The sequence below is a fragment of the Cryptomeria japonica genome, chromosome 3 (genome assembly GCF_030272615.1).
Source record: "Cryptomeria japonica chromosome 3, Sugi_1.0, whole genome shotgun sequence".
Taxonomy (NCBI): Eukaryota; Viridiplantae; Streptophyta; class Pinopsida; order Cupressales; family Cupressaceae; genus Cryptomeria; species Cryptomeria japonica.
Window position 1 is genome coordinate 560,439,744 of NC_081407.1, and position 23,548 is coordinate 560,463,291.

Genomic DNA, 23,548 nt, shown 5'->3' on the forward strand with positions numbered 1-23,548 from the left:
CATCAAATGTAGGCATAGTGTAGGAACTCCCCACTATCAAACGATGAGTTTGGAAGCTAGAAACAAATGCTGCATATTCAAGTGCAAGCTTGTCCAACAAGTTGAATATCAACTAAGCATCCTTTTTGTCAATTCCACAATCCTTAAGCTTAGCTCTTAGCTCATTTGCTTTGGTGACATAATCTTGGATTGTATCAAAACTCTTGGGATCCAAGTTGGTGAGCTCATTGTCAATCTTGTAACCTTTGATTTCATTAACTTGACCATACAATTTCTGAAACATTTCCCAAGCCTCTTTGATTGTAGAACACTTCTCAATGTGAAAAATGAGGTCATCTGATACATACTTATGCAAAGTTCCAAGAGCCATGCAATTTTTAGTGAGCCATTCTAACTGAGCATTAGGATCAACCTTAGGATCAGGTGGTGCTGCTATTGTTCCATCTATGTAATGCGTGAGTCCTTTTTCCATTAATTTGCTCCATGTTTTAATTTTTCAAGATGCATAATTATGTGGAGTTAAAGGTGGAAATTTATGAGGACTCATAGCAACAAAAATGAAAGAGCACATGGAAAGAGAGACACAATCACACAAGACACCCCCCCAAATTCACTCAATCAAAGAACCCCCCTCAAAATGATGATTTGACACTTTATACTTAGTGCATGTACAATGGGCCACTTGCAAAAAATGGCAAAGTAGACTCCTGATTTCAACTTTACAACTGCCTCAATGAGGCCAAAGGAGACTCAAACTGATAATACGAGAGATCTAAACTAAGATCCAAGCAAATTACAAGTACCAAGTAGGCCAAAAAAGACCAATATTTGAAAGTACAATATCCACTCAAAATCTTTGCAAACTGATAATAGATTATGAAAGTAGACAAAAAATTATGCACACTAAAAAAAAACAGCACTTGAAAAGGAGGTCGTATGAGCCCAAACGAAGCTTTTGAAGTTGCAAAAATCGAGGATTGGACAATTACAGCTTAGAGAATCTGAAATTCTGAAAAACTTGTGCACCAAAATCACAAAATAACCACACTACTACGAAGAGAACAAAAAATTAGCCCAAATAAAAAAAAATTGCACCCAAAAAGGAGCAAAATTGAGCAAGTTATGAGCCTCCAAAGTTGACTCAAAAAACCAAACTGCTCAATGGAGAGGGGTCTAAAAATTTTCAAAAAATGCTGATGCAAGCTGACGTCAGCAAAGCACTGTGTTAAATTTGACGGTCGTCTGATAGCCAAAATGGTCGTCGCACACCCTGGCTGACCGTACGGATGAGGCTGGTGTGGCGTTGACTAGGTGGATGACATGTCAGAGGGTTTTGGACGGGCCAGTGGCCTCCTGCCATGTGGTGGGCGTGGTACGTCGGAGTGAATGCAGACGGGGCCTGGTGGGCCAATGGCCGGTTGCCGGAGCCGGAGCCGGAGGGCTTGGGGGCCAAAGTCGGAGGGCCCGGGGGCCGGTGGAAGGCAACTGTGGTGGGGCTGTCGGAGTAGGCTCTGCTGGGGCCGGAAGGTGGAGATGGCGCCAGACGGGGCAGCGCGGTGGCCGGGGAGCAATGCGGTGGGCGGAGTGACAGCGTCGACGTCGGTGCGGAGCAGCGTGGTGGCCGGTTAGCTTAGGGTTGATGGGGCCAGGGAAGGCTCGGTCGTCGGTGGCCAGGATCACTGCTGCCGGAGGGCGTTGGGTTGGAGGTCGTTGCTGGACGAGGTTGTTGGGGCCGAAAAAGGTCTTGCCGGCAGGGCTGCAGGAGAATGGAGCCGGACGGTACGAAGCCTGTCGTCTACGGTACAACCTGCAGGTACAGGGGGGTGGGGTGAACGTACCCCCGTCAACAAAAATATTTACTTACTTTTTAAAAAAAAAAAAATTTTGCTTTGCGAAATAAAATTAAATTTTTTTTTTTTTCTTGTAAAAATTTCGAAAAAATCTGTACAATATTTACCCAAATAGACGAAATTTTTCCTCCAAGCCCAAAAATCAACTTCCTCCAAAATAGGTCGAGTTTGTACTGGATTTTTATGGAAACGACCTTCCGGACGCAATGGTGAGGTCGAAAACGCTCTAGGATGCCTCCAAAACGTGCAGTACTTCAGATCCGAAAATTGAAGCCTTCCAAGATGTCTCCCAAAACCAATCAATGAAGCCCCAATGGCTCTGATACCATATGAAATTTTACCAAGATCAAGGGCACAATGAAAAGCACAAAAGAGAGACAATAGTATGACAAGAACAAAACTGTATTCTCATCAATATGCAAATGATCAACTGGATAACCAATACAATGAATATGGGCCTGCTTATATAGGCAAGGCTATATGTATATGTGAGCACACAATCATGACATTTGGGTCAATGAGAAACAAGGGTAGGCAAAAAAAAGTAGGGGTAGGTAGGAGAAATAATATGATATTCCACAAGAGGTGGATGACCCACCGAATGTGGAGTGTAATAGCAAGATAAGACCATAAAAGGTGGAATTTCTCCTACAAGCTACATCCCTATGTGCACACTTCTTTAAGTGTCTCATATCCAAACTACGATGAGATGCATCATCCTAAGTTAACTTAAGTAAAGTGTAATAATATCCATGATGAATAATTATTTACACCAACATGAATCTCTCAATGTTTATTCAAACCATCAAGGTCTCCTTACAAAAGAAGGGGCTGAATTTTCTCTCTTCTCACTTGAAGGGTCTTGTCTTGAATTGGAAGCAATTGCAATCTTTGGAGATCCAACCTTCGGAGCTTCCTCTTTTCATCTTCAGTTATTGGAACCTGGAATGAATTATTGAGATTTTTTGGACCCTTTTGTTGGAAGGTTCCAACATTTGTCCCTTCTTTATAGGTATATGAAAATAAATTGGACAACCAAAGATGCAGAATGAGTTACCTCTAGCTTTACACCACTAAATGCCTCCTGTTGTGTGTTGTCCTTCAAAATACTAACGACACTTGTTTTTGATGTAGATTGCTGTAAGGCATGCTTCTGCCCAAAGACACATCAGCAAGTCCATGTCATGAATCATGGTATTAGCATCCCCAATGATTGATCAATTCTTCCCTATTGCCACCTATTCTATTGTGGGTTGTACAGAACTGTCAAGTCCCCTTTATTCTTGCTTTGTCTCAGAAACCTTCAAATATTTTGGAAGTATACTCTCACCCATTGTCTGATTTCAAAACCTTGGTCTTTTACCTTGTTTGGTTCTCAATTAGAGCGTTCAGTCTTGAAAAATGCTAAAAAGCTCATCCTTGGTCTTTAAGAAATAGATACATGTCTTGCAAGAGAAATCATCAATGCAGGAAACATAATACATGATCCTATGCTTGTTGCTTGGGAAAGTAGCCTTGGTATGATTGCCAAGTGCGCATCCTCTACAAACTCCTTGTTGTTCATTGCTGAACTTTTGTAGTCTTGTGACAATCTCTCATAGAATAGGTAATGCTGCATGATATAGATGCCCCATCCTCTTGTATCATAACAAGCACAAATTATCACTATTATAAACTAAAGTTGCAACTGGTACACCCTGTAACCTATAAAGGTTTACTTCTCTAGCCCCTATAATCTGTGTTGTGATTGGTCTAGATCCCTTTGCTTTGATAAGAACTTGATGATCCTTGAGTTCAATTGCAAAGCCCTTATCCTCAATTACTAAAATTGAAAGAAATTTTTTCTTGAGACTAGGAATAAGCAAAGCATTGTCAAATTCCAAAGAGTTACTTGATTGTTTACAGGCATGTGGGGCTATGCAATTGTTTCCTACTTGGTGGTAAAGTCAGTCTTCAAAATTTTTTGATGATCAACAAGAACAGGATTATACCCTGGGAAACCATCTTGTAGTGTTCTGCAGCCATTTAAATAAGATCCTTTGATATTCTGCAAACCCATTTTCCAATTCCCATGAGCTTAGGGAATTAATACTTGGGATACCTGTCTTTGCCTTTTTGAGGTCTTCAACTTCATTATCTCCCATTATTTAGTTCTCAAGAAGTGAAACCATTTGAGGTGATAGTGTTGGTCCTTTTGGTGGAATGACAATTTTAATTGCTTTTGGATCAAGAAGTGTGAAAATTGTGTTGGGAGGCATTGAGGCAGTTAATGGTTGCTTTCGTTTACTCCTAGGGGCATGGGTATTCATGTAGTATTGTTTCAAAGCTCTCAATTATTGTCAGATTCATTGTCATTCTCCCTTAGGAATTTGTATGTTTCAAGCACTAGTGCGGTACCCAAATTTATTTCAATATGTGACCTACAATTCTCAGCTGGGAAAGTCTCAATATTTCCCATCTCCCTTAGCAAAATATCAACAACAATCATAAATTTGGTAAAATCTCTCTCACCACCTTGGGTGGTGGATTGGATAATGGATACTAACCATTTAGGAATGGTGATGTTAGTGTTTTAATTTTTACTTTTTGATGCAATCTACAATTACTCATACTATGCACGATAAATCTTTGGGGCTTTTCTGCAACATGATATAAAGTTATAAACCAATATAAATTTTTTCATCTTTTTGTTCTAGTTATAAGCACAAGATTGAAATCAGGTTTTCTCTAGATGAGCTTTTGCATTGCTATTAATTGCATGAATCAATAACTAATTTAAATTATTGGGTCTATTTAGAAATCAGAGAGCAAATAATGAAAACTAAAAGAGTTGGGATCTGATATTCATCTAAATGTGCTACTTTATCAGCTGGGGCCAAAAGGGATAAACCCAAAGTAAATTGGACATGGTAAAAGATTCAATCATATCATAAAGAGGGATCTGGTCTGAAAAGTAATCAGAGGCAAAAGATGTTGAAATTAACCTAGACAATTCTGATGCAACCCCGGATGTGATATAAAACTAAATCCTTTTAGAACCTTGATTAGATCTGAAGTTACATTGGAGGTGGAAAAGCAAAAGAAATAAAAAACTTACTTTAGACTCATCTGACTTGAAATTAAACATGGCTTAAATCTTTCGATATGTCCAGACTTTAAATTGCTAAGGCAAGTTACATCACAGATTCTAAACAGCAGAAAATTAGATTAAAACCTAGATTGGGTCTGGAAGGACTTTAGAGGTGGAAAAGTGGAAACAAATCAGAACTTACTCTGATATACACTTGGATCTGATTCCAAATAAATCTGACCTATAAATTGATTACATCCAGATAAGTCTGTGAGAGAACCCAAGTAATAAAATAAAGCACTGGACTCCAATACATAAACACATCATATTTAAACCAAGATAAGGTCCATAGCGGGATTGGAGGCAAAAAGGCAAAAAAATACCATAGCTGCCTTCCAATATGAGCTGGATCTGGTTGGAAGATTTAGAAACAAAATATAAACTAAGATAAATGTGAAAAGTTGAAAACACAGGAAATCTAAGGCTAAACCATGAAAATGAAGATGCAATAAAGGTCTAACCTGGATACAAAGGCTAGATTGAATATGATGTGTCACTAGAGCAAACCTTGGGTAAATGTACGTAGCTCAGGTTCATTAAAATACCTGGACACAATATTTTGTTCAACGGGCATTATAAAAGCATGGCATCTGGATTTAAACAAAGTCACACACAGGAGGAGGAGGATTGACAAGAAGTGAAAGCAACTTAGGAAATTTAATCAATCCTGGGGAAAACACAACAGAGCAAACCTGGATGACTGAAATCTGAAACCAGGTCTTTTTGTCATCAAAGTCAGTGAGAAAATTCAGAAAACTAAAAGCATCAACTGGTAGGTAGCTTTGAACTTGTCTCAACTAACAATGCAAAATAAAAGGTTTATGTACAATAAGTAAGACTTGGGATCTGGTTGATTTTCAAAGAATCCTAATTGTTTCATATTTTTGTAACAGAAAAAAATAAGAGAAGAAATTCTCTGTTTTCTGGTGTATGCATCTTATCAATAGAGGTGAAAATAGATGCTATACTGTTGAAGGCCTGAACTGAACAAATTGAAATGGAAATATTGCTGCAAAAGATATATTAGATGGACTTATACTTGGTATCTGAACAAAATTGAACATGCCAATGCATGCAATGTAATTATGAAAACTGGCTACCAGAGATTCATATTGAGCAATTATACCTTTTCTTAGGATTAGTGGAGAATTGATCAAGGCACCATACCTAATTATACCATTTCCATGGTATCTTGGATATATCTTAAAAATTATTTTTACTATTTCACAATGATCTATCTCTGGGCTATTGTCTTACCCAACTAACATGATAAGGATGGTAAGGTCTCGTCATGTTAATACAAATAAGAATGTCCTGATGAATCAAACTTCTGAATGCTTTCTATAACCTCTAGATGAAGATCCTGCAAGAGAACTTCATTGATGTGATTTAATTTGCTTGTAAATTAAGCAACTTAATTTCATTTTTATATCCCATGTTTCGCTAATCTAATTAAATTCCTTTAAGTCTCCTTTTGAGTGAGAGAGCTGTTGTTATGCGAACTGAAGTGATCAAGAAAAGTCAGACATGCCATGCATGGTATCCTAGTGAGTGCAATGATGCAATAAATAGGACTATGAACAATACTTATAGTTTTTTCAAACTATAAGTATTGTAGTGTGTCCACGACCTGCACGTGCGTCCTCAAACAGAGAGCAAGTAGAGGTCATCAGAGGGTCTCTGTGACCTGCCCTTTCGGATTTAGTGGTTAAAATAGTTTTATTATTATATATGCTTCTATTCAGTAATTTCCGTTCATAGGTTTGCATAGTTAGTTGCTTGTATCTTCCTGGCTCACGAAAACGCCAGTTAAGTGAGGTAGTGAAAGAAGGTTTGCTCCTTGAGTTTTCATCACTTTGAGGGTAGCAAATCCCCTCCTCTACATTTTGGTGAACTTCACGTGAATGGTTTGCATAAACCTTTGATGAATGCTTTGATGAAAGATTTATGTTCATGGAATGAAAAAGTAGTGATATTTTAAAAATTTGTACAGTTCTTTTAAGTGATTTAAAATTTAATGTGAGTTCAAATTGCTTGGTTGTAGAGCTGATCCAATTTTTGGAATCAGGAAATTTCTTCTGCTGTTCCAAGGCTCACAAGAGACACAAGTAGCCAATATAGTGACTTTAACATCTTATCTTCTCTTAATTCTCAAGTAAGTTCTCTTGCTGAACAATTTGTTTGATGCTTTTCTTTATAGGCCTTTTGTGCATGTACCAACATCACATAATTTTTCTGAAATACATAGTTAATATCTTGTTTTCTGTTTACAAAGCTATTTGAGAGTTCAGGTTTAATGAGCACGTCAGCTGTAAGATCTCTTCTAGCAGCACTGTGCCAGTTGTCCAATGAGTCCTTGACTGGAGCAACCAGTGGTCTGGGTCAGACTGCAGCTGTCAACACAAGTCCTCTAGGAACCTCAGTGGCCGCAACAATACCGCAAACAGCAAATAAGATTTTTTCTGTGGAAAGGATGATAGCTGTGCTTGTGAACAATCTGCATAGTATGCTTTCCTAAACTGTATTGTTAATTTCTTAATCATATTGATTAATTGCATTTGCACATAATGCTTGCCTTGAAAAAAATCAAAATCAATTTACCTTGCATTTTAAAAATTAAAAGCAATCTGAAATGCTTTATTTGTTTTTCCTTCACACTCTGCAAAATAGTAGTCACTGGAAATATATTACATTAATTAGACATTGCTTGATGTTTTGCATACTACAGCAACTAGATAATGTTAGCAAGAAACAAGGAATCAATGGGTTGGACCTTTTGTTCACTGTATTAAGTTCTGGCTTGCATTTATTATTTTTTATGCTTTGAAGAATATTCTGTGCTTCATTAATATTATTGCAACTGTAAAATATTGAAAGCCTTAGTTTGTTTAGGCTAACTGTGCTTATCGTACAACTTTCATGATAATCAGGAGTTGAGCTTCTTTGGGAACAGGTTATTGCTCATTTTATTGAGGTGAGGCTATTTTTCTAGATTCATCTTTTTCATCTTTCCTTCAAATCTTCCTCAACTTCATTTTTTTCTGCAGGATTTTCAAATTACACAAATTTAAAATTCCATTGGATTTTTGCAGCTGGCAGAACATGGGACTTCACAAGTAAGAAATGTGGCACTTGATGCAATAGATCGCTCTATTTGTGCTGTTTTAGGATGTGCAAAGTTTCAGAAAGAATCTCTGCTAGTTTCTCCCATACACTCTCAAGTTCAAAGTGAAACAAAATATGAGCAACATGAGTTAAATTCAGAAGTTACCAACACAACAAAGGACTCTAAATTTGGGACTGTTGCACATGAATTACATTCAGAGCTCAAAACATTCGAATGTATTGTTATTCTACCTCTAAAATCATTGTACAGTGATATTCAAAATGCTGAAGTTCGTGCTGGTGCACTGAAAATTTTATTACATGTTCTAGAGGTGAATTCTTGTGCTTTTAATTATATCTATGAGTGTATGTTTTTCAAGGTTTTGGCTATGAAAGAATCTATTTTTGGTGTTTCTTTAACTGCTTTGTTTATATCAGAGGCATGGTGACAAACTATACCATAGTTGGCCAAGCATTTTGAATATGTTAAGGTATTTTTATGATAGTGTTGATGCTAATATTTATTTCTCCTTTCTATTGTCAATACGTGAAGGAAATCTTTTATTTGAATTTTCTTGAAATAAGATTTTTAAATTTTGCTGAAACTTATTGCAGGTCAGTTGTAAATGCATCAGAGAAGGACCTTATACCGTTGGGATTTCAGGTACAATGGTTGAGATCATTTAGATTACCTTGTTTCCTCTATGGGTAGTTTTCTTATTTTGACTTACATATGTTGCAAATTGTGGAAAGTTCATTAATTGCTTTCTACAATGATATCATTTTGTCGTTTGGGGTCCAATAAATACATGCTTTTTGTGGAGCTTAGTCAAGTACCAGCAACTGTTTGCTTTAACACACTTCTAAGGAACATTATAAACAACATTGAATGGAACATTGTTTATCATATTGTGCTGTTGGTTTTGTTGGTTTAAGTTGTTCAGTGAATGTCCTTCAGAATTTGGCTATTGGCTTTTTGAAAGATTTTATTGCAAAAGTTAGTAGTTACAGAACTCATGTAATGCTGCTATTGGGTAGTGCTGAAACTATTAATAAGTCTTTGATAAATTTAAAATGATAAAGTCATAATCAAATCAATTTGCTGCATAAATTTTTTATATTTGAGAAACGTTCTGAGTAGGACAAGGATAAAGCTGACAATTTTTTGGATTGGGTAATGTCAGAAAGAGAAACACCAGTTAAGAGCTCATAAAGTTTATGTTAGTTGGCTTCACTTGTCTGGTTATGCTCAATTGTCATTCTGTTAATATTTTTGGTTGTTTTGAATGTTTAGAAAATGCAAACTAGTAGACTTATTTGACAAAATTTTTTCTGGTTCTGCATGAGTTTCAAGTTTCCCACTATGGTTCTTGTGGTCCATTGTCAAGGGATGATTGGTGCAATTTGTGGGTGAATTTTGGCAGAATAGAAATGCCTCAGACTTGGCAGATTAGCCCAAGAGAATGTGCATACTTTCATGTGTGATGCAACCCGGTTAGGGAAATCACGGTTCAAAAATTTGAACTAAGCAAAAACTCGACAGACCTAAATTTTACTAGGACTCAGTGGCTCAGCAAAAGCTTGGCATTTAAAAAAGACTTAACTTCCTTCAAAAAACATACATTTTATGCAAAACATAGTAGAAAACACATGTAATTATCAAATAATCATAACAAAGATGCAAAAACTGAATTTAGAAAGATCATCAGTAGCATTCTCTTCATTTATAGATCAGAAAACGAGTTCAATTCACATCATAGTGTCATGAGCTGTGTCATATGCAAAAGTTGCCTCATCTATAACCTATATATATATATATATATATATATGTCATATATTATATATATGTTGAAACATCAAAATTATATATGTTCACAGTTCAAACATACAATGTAACTTTCCCATACAATGATACATAAATGATAACAGATAAATCATAAATCATAAATCCATAATTGCCAATGCCGATAAATATTTTGATATTCATATATCATAAATGTAATAACATATTCATAATTTGCAAAAAAGATAATATTCAAGTTTCAAGTTTCAATTGATTCAAGTTAAAAAACCATGTTACATGTTAAAAAACCATTAAAAAAACTGTTTTTTATTTGCTTTTTTTTTTTTGTTTTATGACCCATGGGCCTTGTTTTTGGGAACCCACAGGCTTGGGTTCACCCAGGTCTGCCTGGGTTCGGCTTGGGTTCGACCTGGGTTCCACCCGGGTCCTACCCAGGCGGCTGGGTTCCCTGTGGGTCTTGCCATGGAGGACCCACAGGGAACCCAACCGCCTGGGCAGGACCCGGGTGGAACCCAGGTCGAACCAGGCTCAGACGAGAACCGAGCAAGAACCAGGACCTGGACCTGGTCATTTTCCCAAAGAAACGGTATCTGAGCTTGAGAGGTTCGATTTTAGGAGCTTTAAGTGTTTTTTTTATGTTCTGATGTTTTAAATCTTTCCAAAATAGAAAGTTTAATTTTCCTCTCAAGGATTCTTTCTTAGCCAAAGAATCTTCTAGATCTTTTTCTCAAATTGATTTTTTCCTGAATTTTTGAAAATAATGCTTAGTGTTGAAAATATTTTCCCCCAAGTGTTGGAAAAATTTAAAAATATTTTGTGTTAAGTTTAATTTTTCCAAGCCGTTCGTTTGATTGACCCTTGATTTCATGTGTTTCTTTGTCAAATTTGTTTTTCCTCTAGCTATTTTTTCTCTCTTTGCCATGGCAAGTTGGTGATTTTTATGTCTAATCTTCAAATCATGGGCGAATTTTTCATCTTGTTTAGGCATCTTCACATATTCCATTATGCCTAGGCGAACTTGGCTAGTGTCTAATGTCTTATCTTTCTTGGCAAACTTTATCATCTTGATGTCTAAGCCGAATGCCATAAGCGAACTTGGCTAGTGTCTAGATTGGCAAACTTTGTTTCCTTTTCTTTTATCCTACCAAAACCCTCTTGTGCGAACTTCACCATCTTTTGGATGTGTTCCTTAGGCTTGGGCGGGCTTGAAAGTTATTTTGCCATTCCTTTTAGTGCCTAGCAGACTTTATCTCTATCAAGCCGTCTTCATGTTTTACCTTGGGTGGACTTTGCTTGGTGTTTGCCATTCCAAACTTCTTGGGTGGACTTTAACTTCCATTTGCCATTCCTCCATGTGCTTTGGCGGACTTCACGTTATGTTTTCCTTTGCCAATTTTATTTTTCTTTTGGCGAACTTGAAGCATGGCTAGCCATTTGATATAGGAGGGTAGAGTTTGCTTTCCATTCACCATTCTTTTCACTTGCTTTTATGCTTTAATCTTTTCATTTGCTTTCCATTCGCCATTCTTTTCATTTGATTTAGGAGGGTAGAGTTTGTCTTTGACCATGCTTTTATGCTTTAATCTTTTATCTCCTTACGCTTAGCTTACTTAACCTAAGGTCGAAGTTTAATTAACTCTTGCCATCCTTTTTAACTATAGGTAGGAGTTTGCTACTTGTTTGCCAACTTTATTTGTGCATGGGTGGACTTCGAAGCTCTCATGCCATCCTTACTTTAATCTTTGCTTTCCATTCACCATTCTTTTCATTTGATTTAGGAGGGTAGAGTTTGTCTTTGACCATGCTTTTATGCTTTAATCTTTTATCTCCTTACGCTTAGCTGACTTAACCTAAGGTCGAAGTTTAATTAACTCTTGCCATCCTTTTTAACTGTAGGTAGGAGTTTGCTACTTGTTTGCCAAATTTATTTGTGCATGGGCGGACTTAGAAGCTTTCACGCCATCCTTACTTTAATCTTTGCTTTTCCAAGTGTTTGCCATCTTTACTAGCTGCTAGGCGGACTTGGAGTATGCTTAGACAAGGCGGAGTTTGAACTTTCATAGGGCGGACTTCAAGAAGGTTGAGATAGTCCAAGGGCGTACTTGATGTGAGTCTAGCCAAAGCGGACTTGGTATCCTTTTAGGCATGGTGGACTTTGAAGGTTGTCTGGCCGTGTATCTAGGCAGACTTTGAAGGTTGTCTGGCCGTGTATCTAGTCGGACTTTGCTGTTATTGTGTGCCATGCCCTTTAGCTATTGTTGGGTAGACTTCATCTTCCATTGGGCATCTCCTATGTTTGGTCAGCCATGTTGCCATCTGGACCTGCCATGTCCATATTTTATCTTTCATCATAGAAACCTAATTAGGGTTTTAACCCTTCTTTTTGTACTTGGAGACATAATTTTTTGATTCCGAGAACATGGGCACTGATGATATGGCCTAAGGAATAAAACCCTAATCTCACTTTCAAAAAACGCAAAAAAAGCAAAAAAGCAAATAATGCAAAAAGTAAGCCAAAAAAAGTTGCTTTCCAGATTGGGCCCAAAGTGCTAAAAACAAAACTTTCTAAATTTAGGAAAAAAGCGAAAAAAGCAAAGTTCCTAAAAATAGAAAGTTGTCAGATTTGACTCGAAGCAATTGCGATCTTTGTCCTTCAGACCTTCTAAGCACTTTGGCAACGCTCAAACACAATTCTAAGCATGATTCCTCCATTTGACTCATTGTGATTCTCAAAAATTCTAACTCTAAATTCTCGAAAATGGAGACTTGTGAAACTTGCAGAGCTAAGACAAAACCCTAAAAAGTAAACAACAGGGGGTCCCCATTTGCAATGGGGCGATGTGTGAAATAGGTCACAACAAGAAGCTTCTTAGTTGTTGGGACTAATTGTGAGGCATAATAAAAATTAACAGTGAAACATAGGGATGCATCCCCCTCCCCTCCCCAAACCCCACGTTTCCGAGATGGGGGGACGGGGATAGGACGTCCCCAGCCATCCTACCACCGCCATTGGGATGTTTGGAGACATTGGGGACGTCTCAGGGACTCCTAGGAGTATCCTGGCCGTCTTGGGGACGCCTAGGAGTCTCCCATAGCCCCAACTTAGAAAGTCGAACCCTAAGCAAAAATTATGGAAAATTTGTGAAAATGGCATCCTTATCTTCAAGCCAGTCTCATTATCTTCATCAGATATATAAGTCACCACATTTGCTGAGTTTCACACATGAAATTTGAAATTTGGCGAATTTCAATAAAACATTAAAAATTCGTTCAAATTCGGCCCATAATTCGTACGGAGCAAAACTAGGGCTTTTAAACTGAAATAAATTGTGCCGTTTGATACACATTCACATTCAGGAGGAATAGGCATGAATCTCGAGCGGAATGAATAAGCGTATTCTCCTTCAGCTACATTGGAACCATTGATTTGATTAAAATTGCTCACGCCATCGATCCGTTGCAGAAAAGACTTTCGAAGAGGAGTTTATTGGCATTAATGATTAAAGGCTCGATATACAATAGTCGTGGTGAGCCCCCTATTCAGCCACTTCGACCATTTAATGTATAAAGAATGTATTAAAATTATTATAATTAAATAATGTATTTTTAATTTAGTAGTATATAAAGATAATGTTTTATAAATTACGAAATATGAAGAGTAATTTTTTAAATTTACTATAATGTATTATAAATTTATCATATAGATTTATTTTTAATAATTTAATTAACCTTGTAAAATATTTATATTAATTTTAAATTTAATAATATTATGTAATTTTAATAAATAATAAATTTGATGATTTCATTTAAAATTTACTTTATTTTATAATAGTATTTTGAATCTATTTAAAATTTGAAGTTATTGATAATTTAATGAATTTATTTTTTATATATTTAAAAAATTTAAATTTATATAGGCGAATTTAATGCTGAATTTTTTTCCGAACTTTTTGCCTTTGCCGAACTTCATCCGAATTTTATGGTTGCCGAACTCGAATTCGAATTCAAACGCGGTGACTTAGGATATATACATGAAATATAACATTTAAGTATAAGTCTTTTGAAATGTGACTTATACTTTAAGTTAATATTTCATGTATATATTGGTAGGATGTTTGAGTGGTTTCAGATCTCTATCTCACTCTCTTCTTTTTCTCCCAAGATCTAGACTTATCTCTACTTCTCTCTCTCTCTCTCTCTTACCCAGACCCTTGCCAGGGGTGATACCCTCAACCTCGTTGTGGTGTTGCCCCCAAACCTCCATCAAGCTATAATTCTAAGCAAGTAATAAGCCAATGATGAATCATGATCATAAATCATATTTTCAATATAATAGAAATCTCCAATATGACAATTTCATTTGTCAAATTTTATTTAGTATTTGCAATTTTGCTATTTTACTAATTTGCCAAAGTTTCATTTGAAATATAATTCTTATACATCTTTTCATAAATAGTTTTTCATAGCACCACCCCCCCCGTCGTCATCCCCAAACTTAGGCCCCTTGTGCCCCCGTCCCTGAAACCTATCACTATGTCCCCCTGTCCCCGAAACCTATCCCTGCATCCCCCCGTCCCCAACAGCCATGGAACACTGAAAATTAACCAATCAGTTAGGCATGCAGATGTTTAGTATTGTTGATGGTAATTCTTAGATGCAATACTGCATGACTTTTCTTCTTTTATTGTTGTTTAGCACTTACATACCCTCACCAATCAAAGCTATACATCAATTGAAAATGCTTCCTTGTTTTACATTCCAGACCACTTGTTTTGCAATACACATACTTCCTTGCTCATGTCTTCTATAGTTTAAAATTTTTAATGCTTGCTCCATTTTGATGAATGATTCATCTGGCATACAACCTGATTAATGGGCTTCTTGAGTTAATCTTTTTTGTCTATAGTGGTAAATGTTGTTATATTCTTGGGCCGTGGAGTACATTTTATTTTCTAAGCATCATGTAAGCAGCATTGTTGTTGGCCCTACATTGTCAATTGCTAGAAAGACTCTTCACTACATGTAGGCTATTTTAATTAAAACCAGTAATGTCTGTTAGTATTCAATTGTTTTTCTCGTATCTAAACAAGGTGATGATAAACTCATTGCTGGGATAAGGAAACTCTTTACCCATGATTACTGAAAATTTACAAACTAATTTTAAAAAAATGCATTTTTTTCTTTAGAGTTCATTAGTTTTGCTGCGCATAATTGGTCAGTTGTAAGTAAGATGGTTATGAAACTCAATAAATTTGTGTTAATAGTATTTATTTATCTGAATATTTGATTGAACTCTTTATCTTTTTTAGGCCATGAAGAAAATCACTATGCATGTTCTGAATGTGCAGATGATTTCTGAATCTATAGTAATCCTTTTTTATAGACAATTTGTTTTTCTTTAGAATGGCACTTTTCAGTGAGGCTATTTAACATTTAATCGAAACTGACGCTGTCAATTTTGTCATTTCAGTGTGTTCGTGTCATCATGAATGATGGGCTTCTTGCAGTCCCTGCACATTGTCTTGACATGTAAGAGATGAATCCAATATTCATTTTTTTCTGGGATTATAATCAGGAATTGTTTTATAGTATTTTGATATTGAGAAGGGTTTGAAATTGAGACATAGGTTTTCATAGTTTTCATTAAAATATTGTTCATCAGATGTATAGATGTGGCTGGAGCATATGGTGCACAAAGGATGGATATCAATATAAGCTTGACTGCAATAGCACTACTGTGGACAACATCAGACTTTTTTGCAAGGGGCGTGAATTATGAGCACCCGGAGATCCAGGAAATAGGTATTGCCTTGTAAATATTTTAATTATATGCTATATGTATATTTGATATACAATTTGTTTTTATTTGATTTATGGTCATCTTGTTTTACAAGTATTTGGTTCATCATTGGTATTTTAGGGCGGAGGGTAAGTGGCATTGGTGCACAACTAAGTCCAAAATTTCAAGAGCAGTCTTCTGATGAATATGGGAAAACTAGCCCAGCTTCTGATATGCCGATTGGAGACCTTGAAAAGATATCTTCCATGAGTTCCGAAATGAACTTTGACCAATTATTATTATCTGTATTTGGGGTGCTAAAATCTCTTGGAACGGATGAGAGACCAGAGGTACTCCCTATCAAGCATATTGTAGAAGAAAGACAGCATGCTAACAGTCTCATCTCATTAATTTTGACTTAAATAAGGCAGTTTGTATTTTAACATTAAATTATACACACACACACACATATGGGTTTCTTCACCATCTCTGGATGGCTGCTCTTAAATAATTTGTATTTTAACATTAAATTATACAAGTCTTTTTGCTTAAGGTTCTGCGGATTATAAATGTGCCCATGTCTCCATTTGTTTTGGCATTTGTAGCACACCTTTTCCTTGCTGGTTTCATCTTGCTTACAAATGTGTCCCTTTCTCCATTCCTTCTTGCAATCAAAGCAAAGGCCTTTCCTTTTTAATTCTTCCCTATCATTATAATAAAGATATGTTTTCTTGTGTTCATCCTCCTCAATAAAATGACTATCTTTTGGTGGTACTCTCTTATGGTGACTTCTTTCCTTTGTTTGGGCAGAGTCAAGCCTTGTGGTCTTAAGAATCGCTTTTGGTAGTGTAGTAGGATCCAAGGTGCTTGCTAATCCGCGAGTGGTGTCTGATAATCCTTCCACAAATAGGTAGATGAGCCTATCTTCGGATATCTCGGGGACCATAACGGCTAACCTTTGGAATTCCGAGATATATTCCTCAAGAGTTCCTTTCTCTCTTATCCTTTTAAGCTCCTTAAAATGTTTTTTGGGGTGGGTGTGATCAAACCTCTCAATGAGTTTTTCCGTGAAGGCATCATAGGTCTTAACATTTTTATGGTCTTGTGCAACTAGGTCATGATGCCACCATTCATGTGTTGTTTCTTCTAAGTGCAATATAGCAAATGTGATATCAACCCTCTCTATCATGGGACAAAGGGTGAGGTAAGTCTCTAATTTTTTAGTCCATGAATGAGCTGAGATTTTCCCAGATACATCGAAGTTGGGAATGGTTATTTTCCCTACCTTGTTTTGTATTTCTTTGTCAGGTTGTGCCTTCCTTTTCCTATAGTTTCTCCTTGAGTCGGCTTCACAAATTTCTGAGAAGGGGATAGTTCTTTTAATTTTATGGTCTAATCTTGCATATTCTACAACAAGTTCCCTTATACCAGGGATATGGGTTTCTTCACCATCTCTGGATGGCTGCTCCCTAATTAGGAAAGGGGGTATATTTGTTCTATGGGTAGACTCCCGGGTAGTCCTACCATCACTTTCTGATTGATTTGGAGATCCTTCCCTCTCATTCCTTTGGTTTGGCCTGAGATTACCTATGGTTGCTGTTATGTTTTGTAAGGTCTGGGTAGTTTGCTCCATGAAGGTTCTGAACTCATGTTTCATGGCTATTGGGGCTTTCTTTTTTTCTCTTTCTAGAGCCCTTAAGGTTCGCTGACTTAATTGCATTAACTAATTCCCTTAGGCTGGCAGGAACATGCTCTGATACCACTTGTAATGTCCCCTACTAGGAAGTTACTTGGTTTGCCCTGGAATTTGCCCACACAAATGATTTACAACGCTTTTATCAATTTGATTTCATAAATCTGGGCATGATCTGTATGGGTCAGACCTTGGTTCATACTTGCAGCTTGAATAGATATGGCCTTCTCTCGGTCTGGATTGTTGTCCTCCTTTAATTGATTGCTGAAGTTGTTTTAAATCTGATTCAATTGGTCTTCTTCTTGGTTCTTTGGAAATTGAACTGGCTTCCCTTTGATGCGATTGTCCGATTGGATAAGATAAGTGCAAGATGCAGATTACGTGATGCCCCCCTGGACTGGCCAATACGTGGTATATATATCTCAGCCAGCAATTGGAGAGTCATGACTTTCCTGGAGTCATGTCCTTTCAACATCTGTCCTTTGCCTTTTCACACATAAATTGCTTTAGTTAGGTGAGATGGCACCTTATTAAGGTTTAATAATAGTTTTAGACAAATCGTCTTGGGGATAATGTGAGATTGTTGCCTTTACTTATTAACCTTTATCGATATTCAGATAATCTGCTGTATATTCACTAACTTGTGTTCTAGGGTGGGGGCCAAATCGATTACCTTTCCTTCGCTGATTATTGATTGCCACTTGGAGGTATTAATATATCTGTTGTATGTGTTTATTTAGAATAATAGATTGCTGTCTTTTAATTCACGTATTAATATATGTATTTGATGCAAAGGCAGACAGATTTGACATGCGTCAGATCTGGTCTGCAACTATTGTTTACTCCCTAATTTAAATCATTGTTTATTAATGTTTTATCATACTTCATCTCTGTCTTATTAACATTATTTTTTGCCTTATAATTACTCTATAAATAAGAATATAAATTATATGTAATATTTAATGAATATGCTAAGTTACCGGTTCTTCCCTTTTTGGCCTGGGTCCAGGTCCTAGTTCGTGCCCGGTCCTGGTTCGGCCTGGGTTCAACCTGGGTCCTTCCCAGGTGGAACCCAGGAGGACCCGCGTGAACCCAGGCCCGTGGGTTCCCAAAAACGGGGCCCACAGGTCAAAAAAACAATAAAAAAAGACTTTTTAAAATAGTTTTTTAATAATAAAACCCTAATTTGCCCCTTTATGATGCATTTCATGCATCAAAACATTCATTCAACTCATTCTATTTACATTTTTGAAGATTTTTTCTCTATAGCCAGGTTTCTTAGTTTTTGCATTATTCTTCGAAGGTGGAGACTATGAAGATGTGAGACATGCATAAAAGGCGTAGGAATCACTTGAGAAGGAAGATTTAGCCATCAAAGGTGAGTGAATCTGAATTTTTTACAAGTTTTCAAGAATTTTTTCAAGTTTTTTTCAAATTTTTAAATTTTTTTGAAGTTTTTTTAATTTTTAAAAAATAAGTCTTGTATATTTTCTTACACTTTGTATGCATAGTATGGGGTTATAATGCCGAAATTTTATCAATTTTTTTCAATAATGTTGTGTTTTCTCTTTTTATTTTAGATGCATTATTCATATAATCATACATAATGGCTGAAACTGGAAGTCCAAGTGCAAGCTCTAGTTCAATTGCCCATGCCCGAACTGAAAATAACCCCTTTAAAATTGATCAAGATTCACCCTTTTGGCATTATACAACAATGATCAAGCAAGTGTCTGGTGGTGGGGGTTTTGTTTGGAAGTGTAACCATTGTGGCACTGAGTATACCAGCTCATACTATCGAGTGAAAGGCCACCTTTGTTTCATCCCCGGGCGTGGAATAAAATTTTGTAAGGGATCAGATGGCAAGGGGCTGTCAAAAGCTCTAGTTTTGGAATATATTAAAGAACAAGAGGAAGCTGATAGGAGAAGTGGCAAAGCAAAGACTGATCATCCTCTTGTCCAGTCAAGGTTGAAGACTACGAGGCCTTCTAGTAGTATTGGCTCCACAAGACCAGTCGGTTCACATTCTTTCATGCCAAAATCACTAGTTGCTCCACTAGAGAATCAAAATGTTGTGGTTTCACGGAAAAGAGGCCCATTGGATATTGCCTTCAAAAATGAAATGAGAGAGATTGCAGATCAGAGCATTGGACGTTGCCTTTATGGCAATGGGATTCCTTTCAACCTTGTTAGATCACCTTACTTTCAGGACATGGTACATACCCTTTGCAACACACCTTCTGATTATGTTTGTCCAGGGTATGAAAAGGTGAGAACCACCTTATTGGCAAAGGAGAAAGCATCCGTAGAGTCACAGTTGAAAGTCATCAAAGATACATGGCCGGAAACAGGTTTGACCATCGTTTCTGATGGATGGAAAGATTGTAAAAATCAGTGTTCCACGGGCGTTGGGGACGGGGGGACGAGGGGACGGGGGGACGAGGGGACGGGGGGGGACGCGTTTCCGGGACGGGGGGACCAAGGGCCTAAATTTGGGGACGGCGGGGGGACGGCGGTGGGGGGGTGGCGGGGTGGTGGTGCTCATATATATACATATAGTACTTGAAAAACTAGTTTTGAAAAGATGTATAACAATATAACAGTATAAGAATTAGATTTCAAATGAAACTATAGGAAATACCAAGATTAGTAGATTACTTAGATTAGTAATACTAATTGCTAAATGCTAAATAAAATTTGACAAATGAAATTGTCAAATTGGAGATTTCTCATTTCTATCATATGAATATCGAAAAAGGAAAACGAAAATACGAATATCTGATGCCATTGCAAAGTCTATAATAATAAAGATGATTACATAATTCATCATTACAATGAGTAGCCAAATACAAATACGTGTAGCAATAGCATTACAAAAGAGACTAGAGTCAAAGACAAAATGACAAAACTCAAAATGTAGCTAATGGAGGCCTCTAATCATCTGCGAACTCCTCCTCACTGGAACTGCTGGACTCTGCGAAATCATCAAGGTCCCTCAAGCTCACACCAACTAGCCCTGTATCTGAAGTGGTAGGATCATCCCCATCAATCTGTGAAGGCTCCTCTGGCTCTACATCCCATCCTGCCGTTGGACTCTCCTTGTACACGAGTGTCTTGCGGTCTATGAGACGCAAAGCACTGTGTATAGCCACAAGCTTCTCTGCTCTCTTAGAGGTAAGTCTGTTCCTCTTAAGAGAGTGGATGAAGCTATATGTAGACCAGTTCCTCTCAGCAGCTGAAGAACTGGAAACCTGGGATAGCAGACGGATGGCTAGAGTGGTGGTCAAAGATTTCGGGCCATGACAAGTCCACCACAAAAGTGGGTCCTCCTGTGCCATAGTGTCTATATCCATCTTTGCCACATCTGAATAACCTCTAAGAGTGGCAAATCTTCCCCACTCAGTGCGCATTGTACCAGCATCTCTGGAATCAAACATCTTCTCTATGCACCTAAAGAAACCCGCCTTCACCTCATCATCCTCAATCGGTGTCATTCTACTTGGCCTAGCCTTGTACCACTTAGGATTCAAGGCAAAGGCAGCCATATGCAAAGGAGTGTTCAACTTGTCCCATCTACTCTGAATGATAGGCCGGATTTGCTCATTGTAGAATGCTAGAGAGGGGTCCTTCACTCGCACAGCAGCCCTCATCTGGTCAAGCATAGAGTCAATGCACTCATACACCTCTCCAAGGTTAGGTGCATCCCCATCCCCATATCTGATCACCTGGAATACTGGAGAAATGATGGAAACAATGTATTTCGCATCAGTCCAAAACACATCACTCTTCACTATCTCCTTCACCCTTCTCCCCTGCTCTGTCTTGGCCTCAGCCCACCTATTCCACTCATTAGTCATAACCATGAGTTGCAATGCCTCTTGCAACTCAATCATTCTCTCCAAGAGAATGAAATAGGATGCATATCTAGTCTCAACTGGTTTCAAGAACTCCTTCTTCGCGAAGGTCCTGAAGAGTGCATGTGAAGTGTGGTGGTTGCAGATAAACATCTGCACATCTCTCGCATCGGTGACCACTCCTCTAATCCAATCAATCTTCCCCATGTCCTTGAGTGCATTGTTCATGGCATGCACACAACATGGGGTCCACCAAATGTGTCTATACGCTGCCTCAACGAGTCTCCCTGCTGCTCTACACACATAGGCTGCATCTGTCACTACTTGGACCACATTTTGTGGCCCAACCTCCTCAATAGCCTCCCTGAGGACCTGAAATTGGAAATCAGCATCTTTACGATGCCCTGTACAATCAACTGCTCTAAGGAAGTATGGGCCCTCTGCACATGTGACCATGACGTTGATGAGTGGACGATGGCTAATGTTCGTCCACCCATCCATAACTATGCTGCACCCCGATGCCGCCCAACATGCCTTCATCTTCTCCATCAAAATATTGATCTTGGAATAGCTTTTATCCAAGATCGAGGCCTCATTTTCGTCTCCCCTGGTGGCACATAAGATGGTCCTCCCTTGGCCACCATATCCATCATCTTCCTATAATAAGGAGACCATGTAACATGAAATGGAATGCCATTGGCAAAGAAGAAATTGCCAATGGATTCATCTATCTCATCTCTCAGCTGCACATTAAACATATCAGCAATGGGGTTGCTCTGTGGTGTATGCAACCTACGTTTCCCAACCCTGGCAGCAGTAGAAGTGGAAGTAGATGGAGATCCAAACATCATTCCTCCCGCCTGCGAAGCATGAAAAGTATGTGGCACTGACACATTCTGGTTGTCGTGAAGTGATGCCCTAGCAGACAAAGTAGTAGGCATTGAAATATTTGTGTCATCTGGAACCCCCCAAAGCCTGTTAAACTCAATTCTGTACTGTATATTTTTGGGTTCCTCCAAAAACTTACAATGTTTCATGCCTTTTCCTCTCCAAAACAGAAAGTGTGCATTCACCCTGCTAATGCTACCAAACCATTCTCTGTCACAAATATTGCACTTCCACTTCCTTGTTCCCCCACTTGAATGTGATGCAGTGCCTTGTACTGATATTTGTGAAGCAAACTGTTTTAGAGGAGACTTAGGATCAAAATGACCCCTAGCATATGGTGCCAACAACTCTGAAGGGCAACCTGTACTAGCTGGTGCACTTGCCATAGAACTAGATTGGGCTCCAGGATCAGCCCCATGGTCACCCCCCTCATTTTTCAGGTTCATATTCTGAATCATTCTCACTATGAGAATGGATTTCCATGTCATCTTCACTCATGTCTTGGGAGCTCATTGTGAAATTGACACTGCATTTCACAAAATAAAAATAAAAATAAAATCAGCCTTGTTTAACAATATATTTTTAAATTTTTTTCCTATTCATCTCAAAATGAGATGAATAGGGAAAAAAAAACCAAAAATGACATAGAAGAATGAAAATCAGAAAGTAAAACAAAAAAAAACAAGAAGAAGTTGAAAAACCCTACCTTGTGCTTGAAAAATCTCTCCAAAATGTAGAAGAATCTTCTCCTTCCTCTTCTTCTTGCTTCTTCTAGCTCCTATCACGCTTGCAGTCACTTTTCTCACCCCTTCAATCAATCTTCTTCAAGTATTTCCTCCTCTTCAAGTTGCTGGAAAAAAAATCAGTTTTCCAAAATGAGAGTGGAATCCAAAGTAAACATGTTTTTGTGTTGTTTTGGGGGGGTAGGGTGGGGCCCATGTCCAATTAGGGTTACCCCTTAACCCCCCCAAAAACGCACATGCTTTAAAAAAACTTAAAAAAATAAAAAATCTGGCTTTTTTCGCGTGGGAACGCAGGAGATGCCTGGGCGTCTCCCCGTCCCTCGAGAGACGCCTGGACGTCTCTTGAGGGACGGGGAGACGCCCAGGCGTCTCCCACGGAGACGCCCAGACGTCTCCACGTCTCCCTGGGAGACGCCCAGACACTGGGACGTCCCCACGTCCCGGCGGCGTTTGGGTGGCGGTGGCGGGACGGCGGGGGACGTCGCGTCCCCGTCCCCGATACGTCTCTGACGGGGGGACGCGCCCAAAAAGGGGGGGGACGCGTCCCCGTGGAACACTGGTAAAAATAGGCAATTGATCAATGTTATAGCAGTGTGCCCTAAAGGGGCAATGTTTTTGAAAGCGGTGGATTGTGAGGGGCAAGTGAAAGATGCAAGTTTCATTGCCAATATCCTCATAGAATGCATTGACATGGTGGGGCCT

General features: G+C 38.2%; 1 protein-coding gene across 2 annotated transcripts in view; it reads left to right on the forward strand.

Annotated features, from left to right (window-relative positions):
* Positions 1-23,548, forward strand: part of LOC131029908 (uncharacterized) — a 296,098-nt gene that overhangs the window by 213,382 nt on the left and 59,168 nt on the right. For both annotated transcript variants that reach the window (XM_057960581.2, XM_057960583.2), the window contains 9 exons: positions 7,049-7,135; positions 7,256-7,484; positions 7,911-7,954; positions 8,073-8,417; positions 8,524-8,576; positions 8,701-8,749; positions 15,360-15,418; positions 15,552-15,691; positions 15,810-16,018. In XM_057960581.2, coding sequence (XP_057816564.2) covers positions 7,049-7,135; positions 7,256-7,484; positions 7,911-7,954; positions 8,073-8,417; positions 8,524-8,576; positions 8,701-8,749; positions 15,360-15,418; positions 15,552-15,691; positions 15,810-16,018 — 1,215 coding nt within the window. The remainder of the gene's footprint in view (positions 1-7,048; positions 7,136-7,255; positions 7,485-7,910; positions 7,955-8,072; positions 8,418-8,523; positions 8,577-8,700; positions 8,750-15,359; positions 15,419-15,551; positions 15,692-15,809; positions 16,019-23,548) is intronic.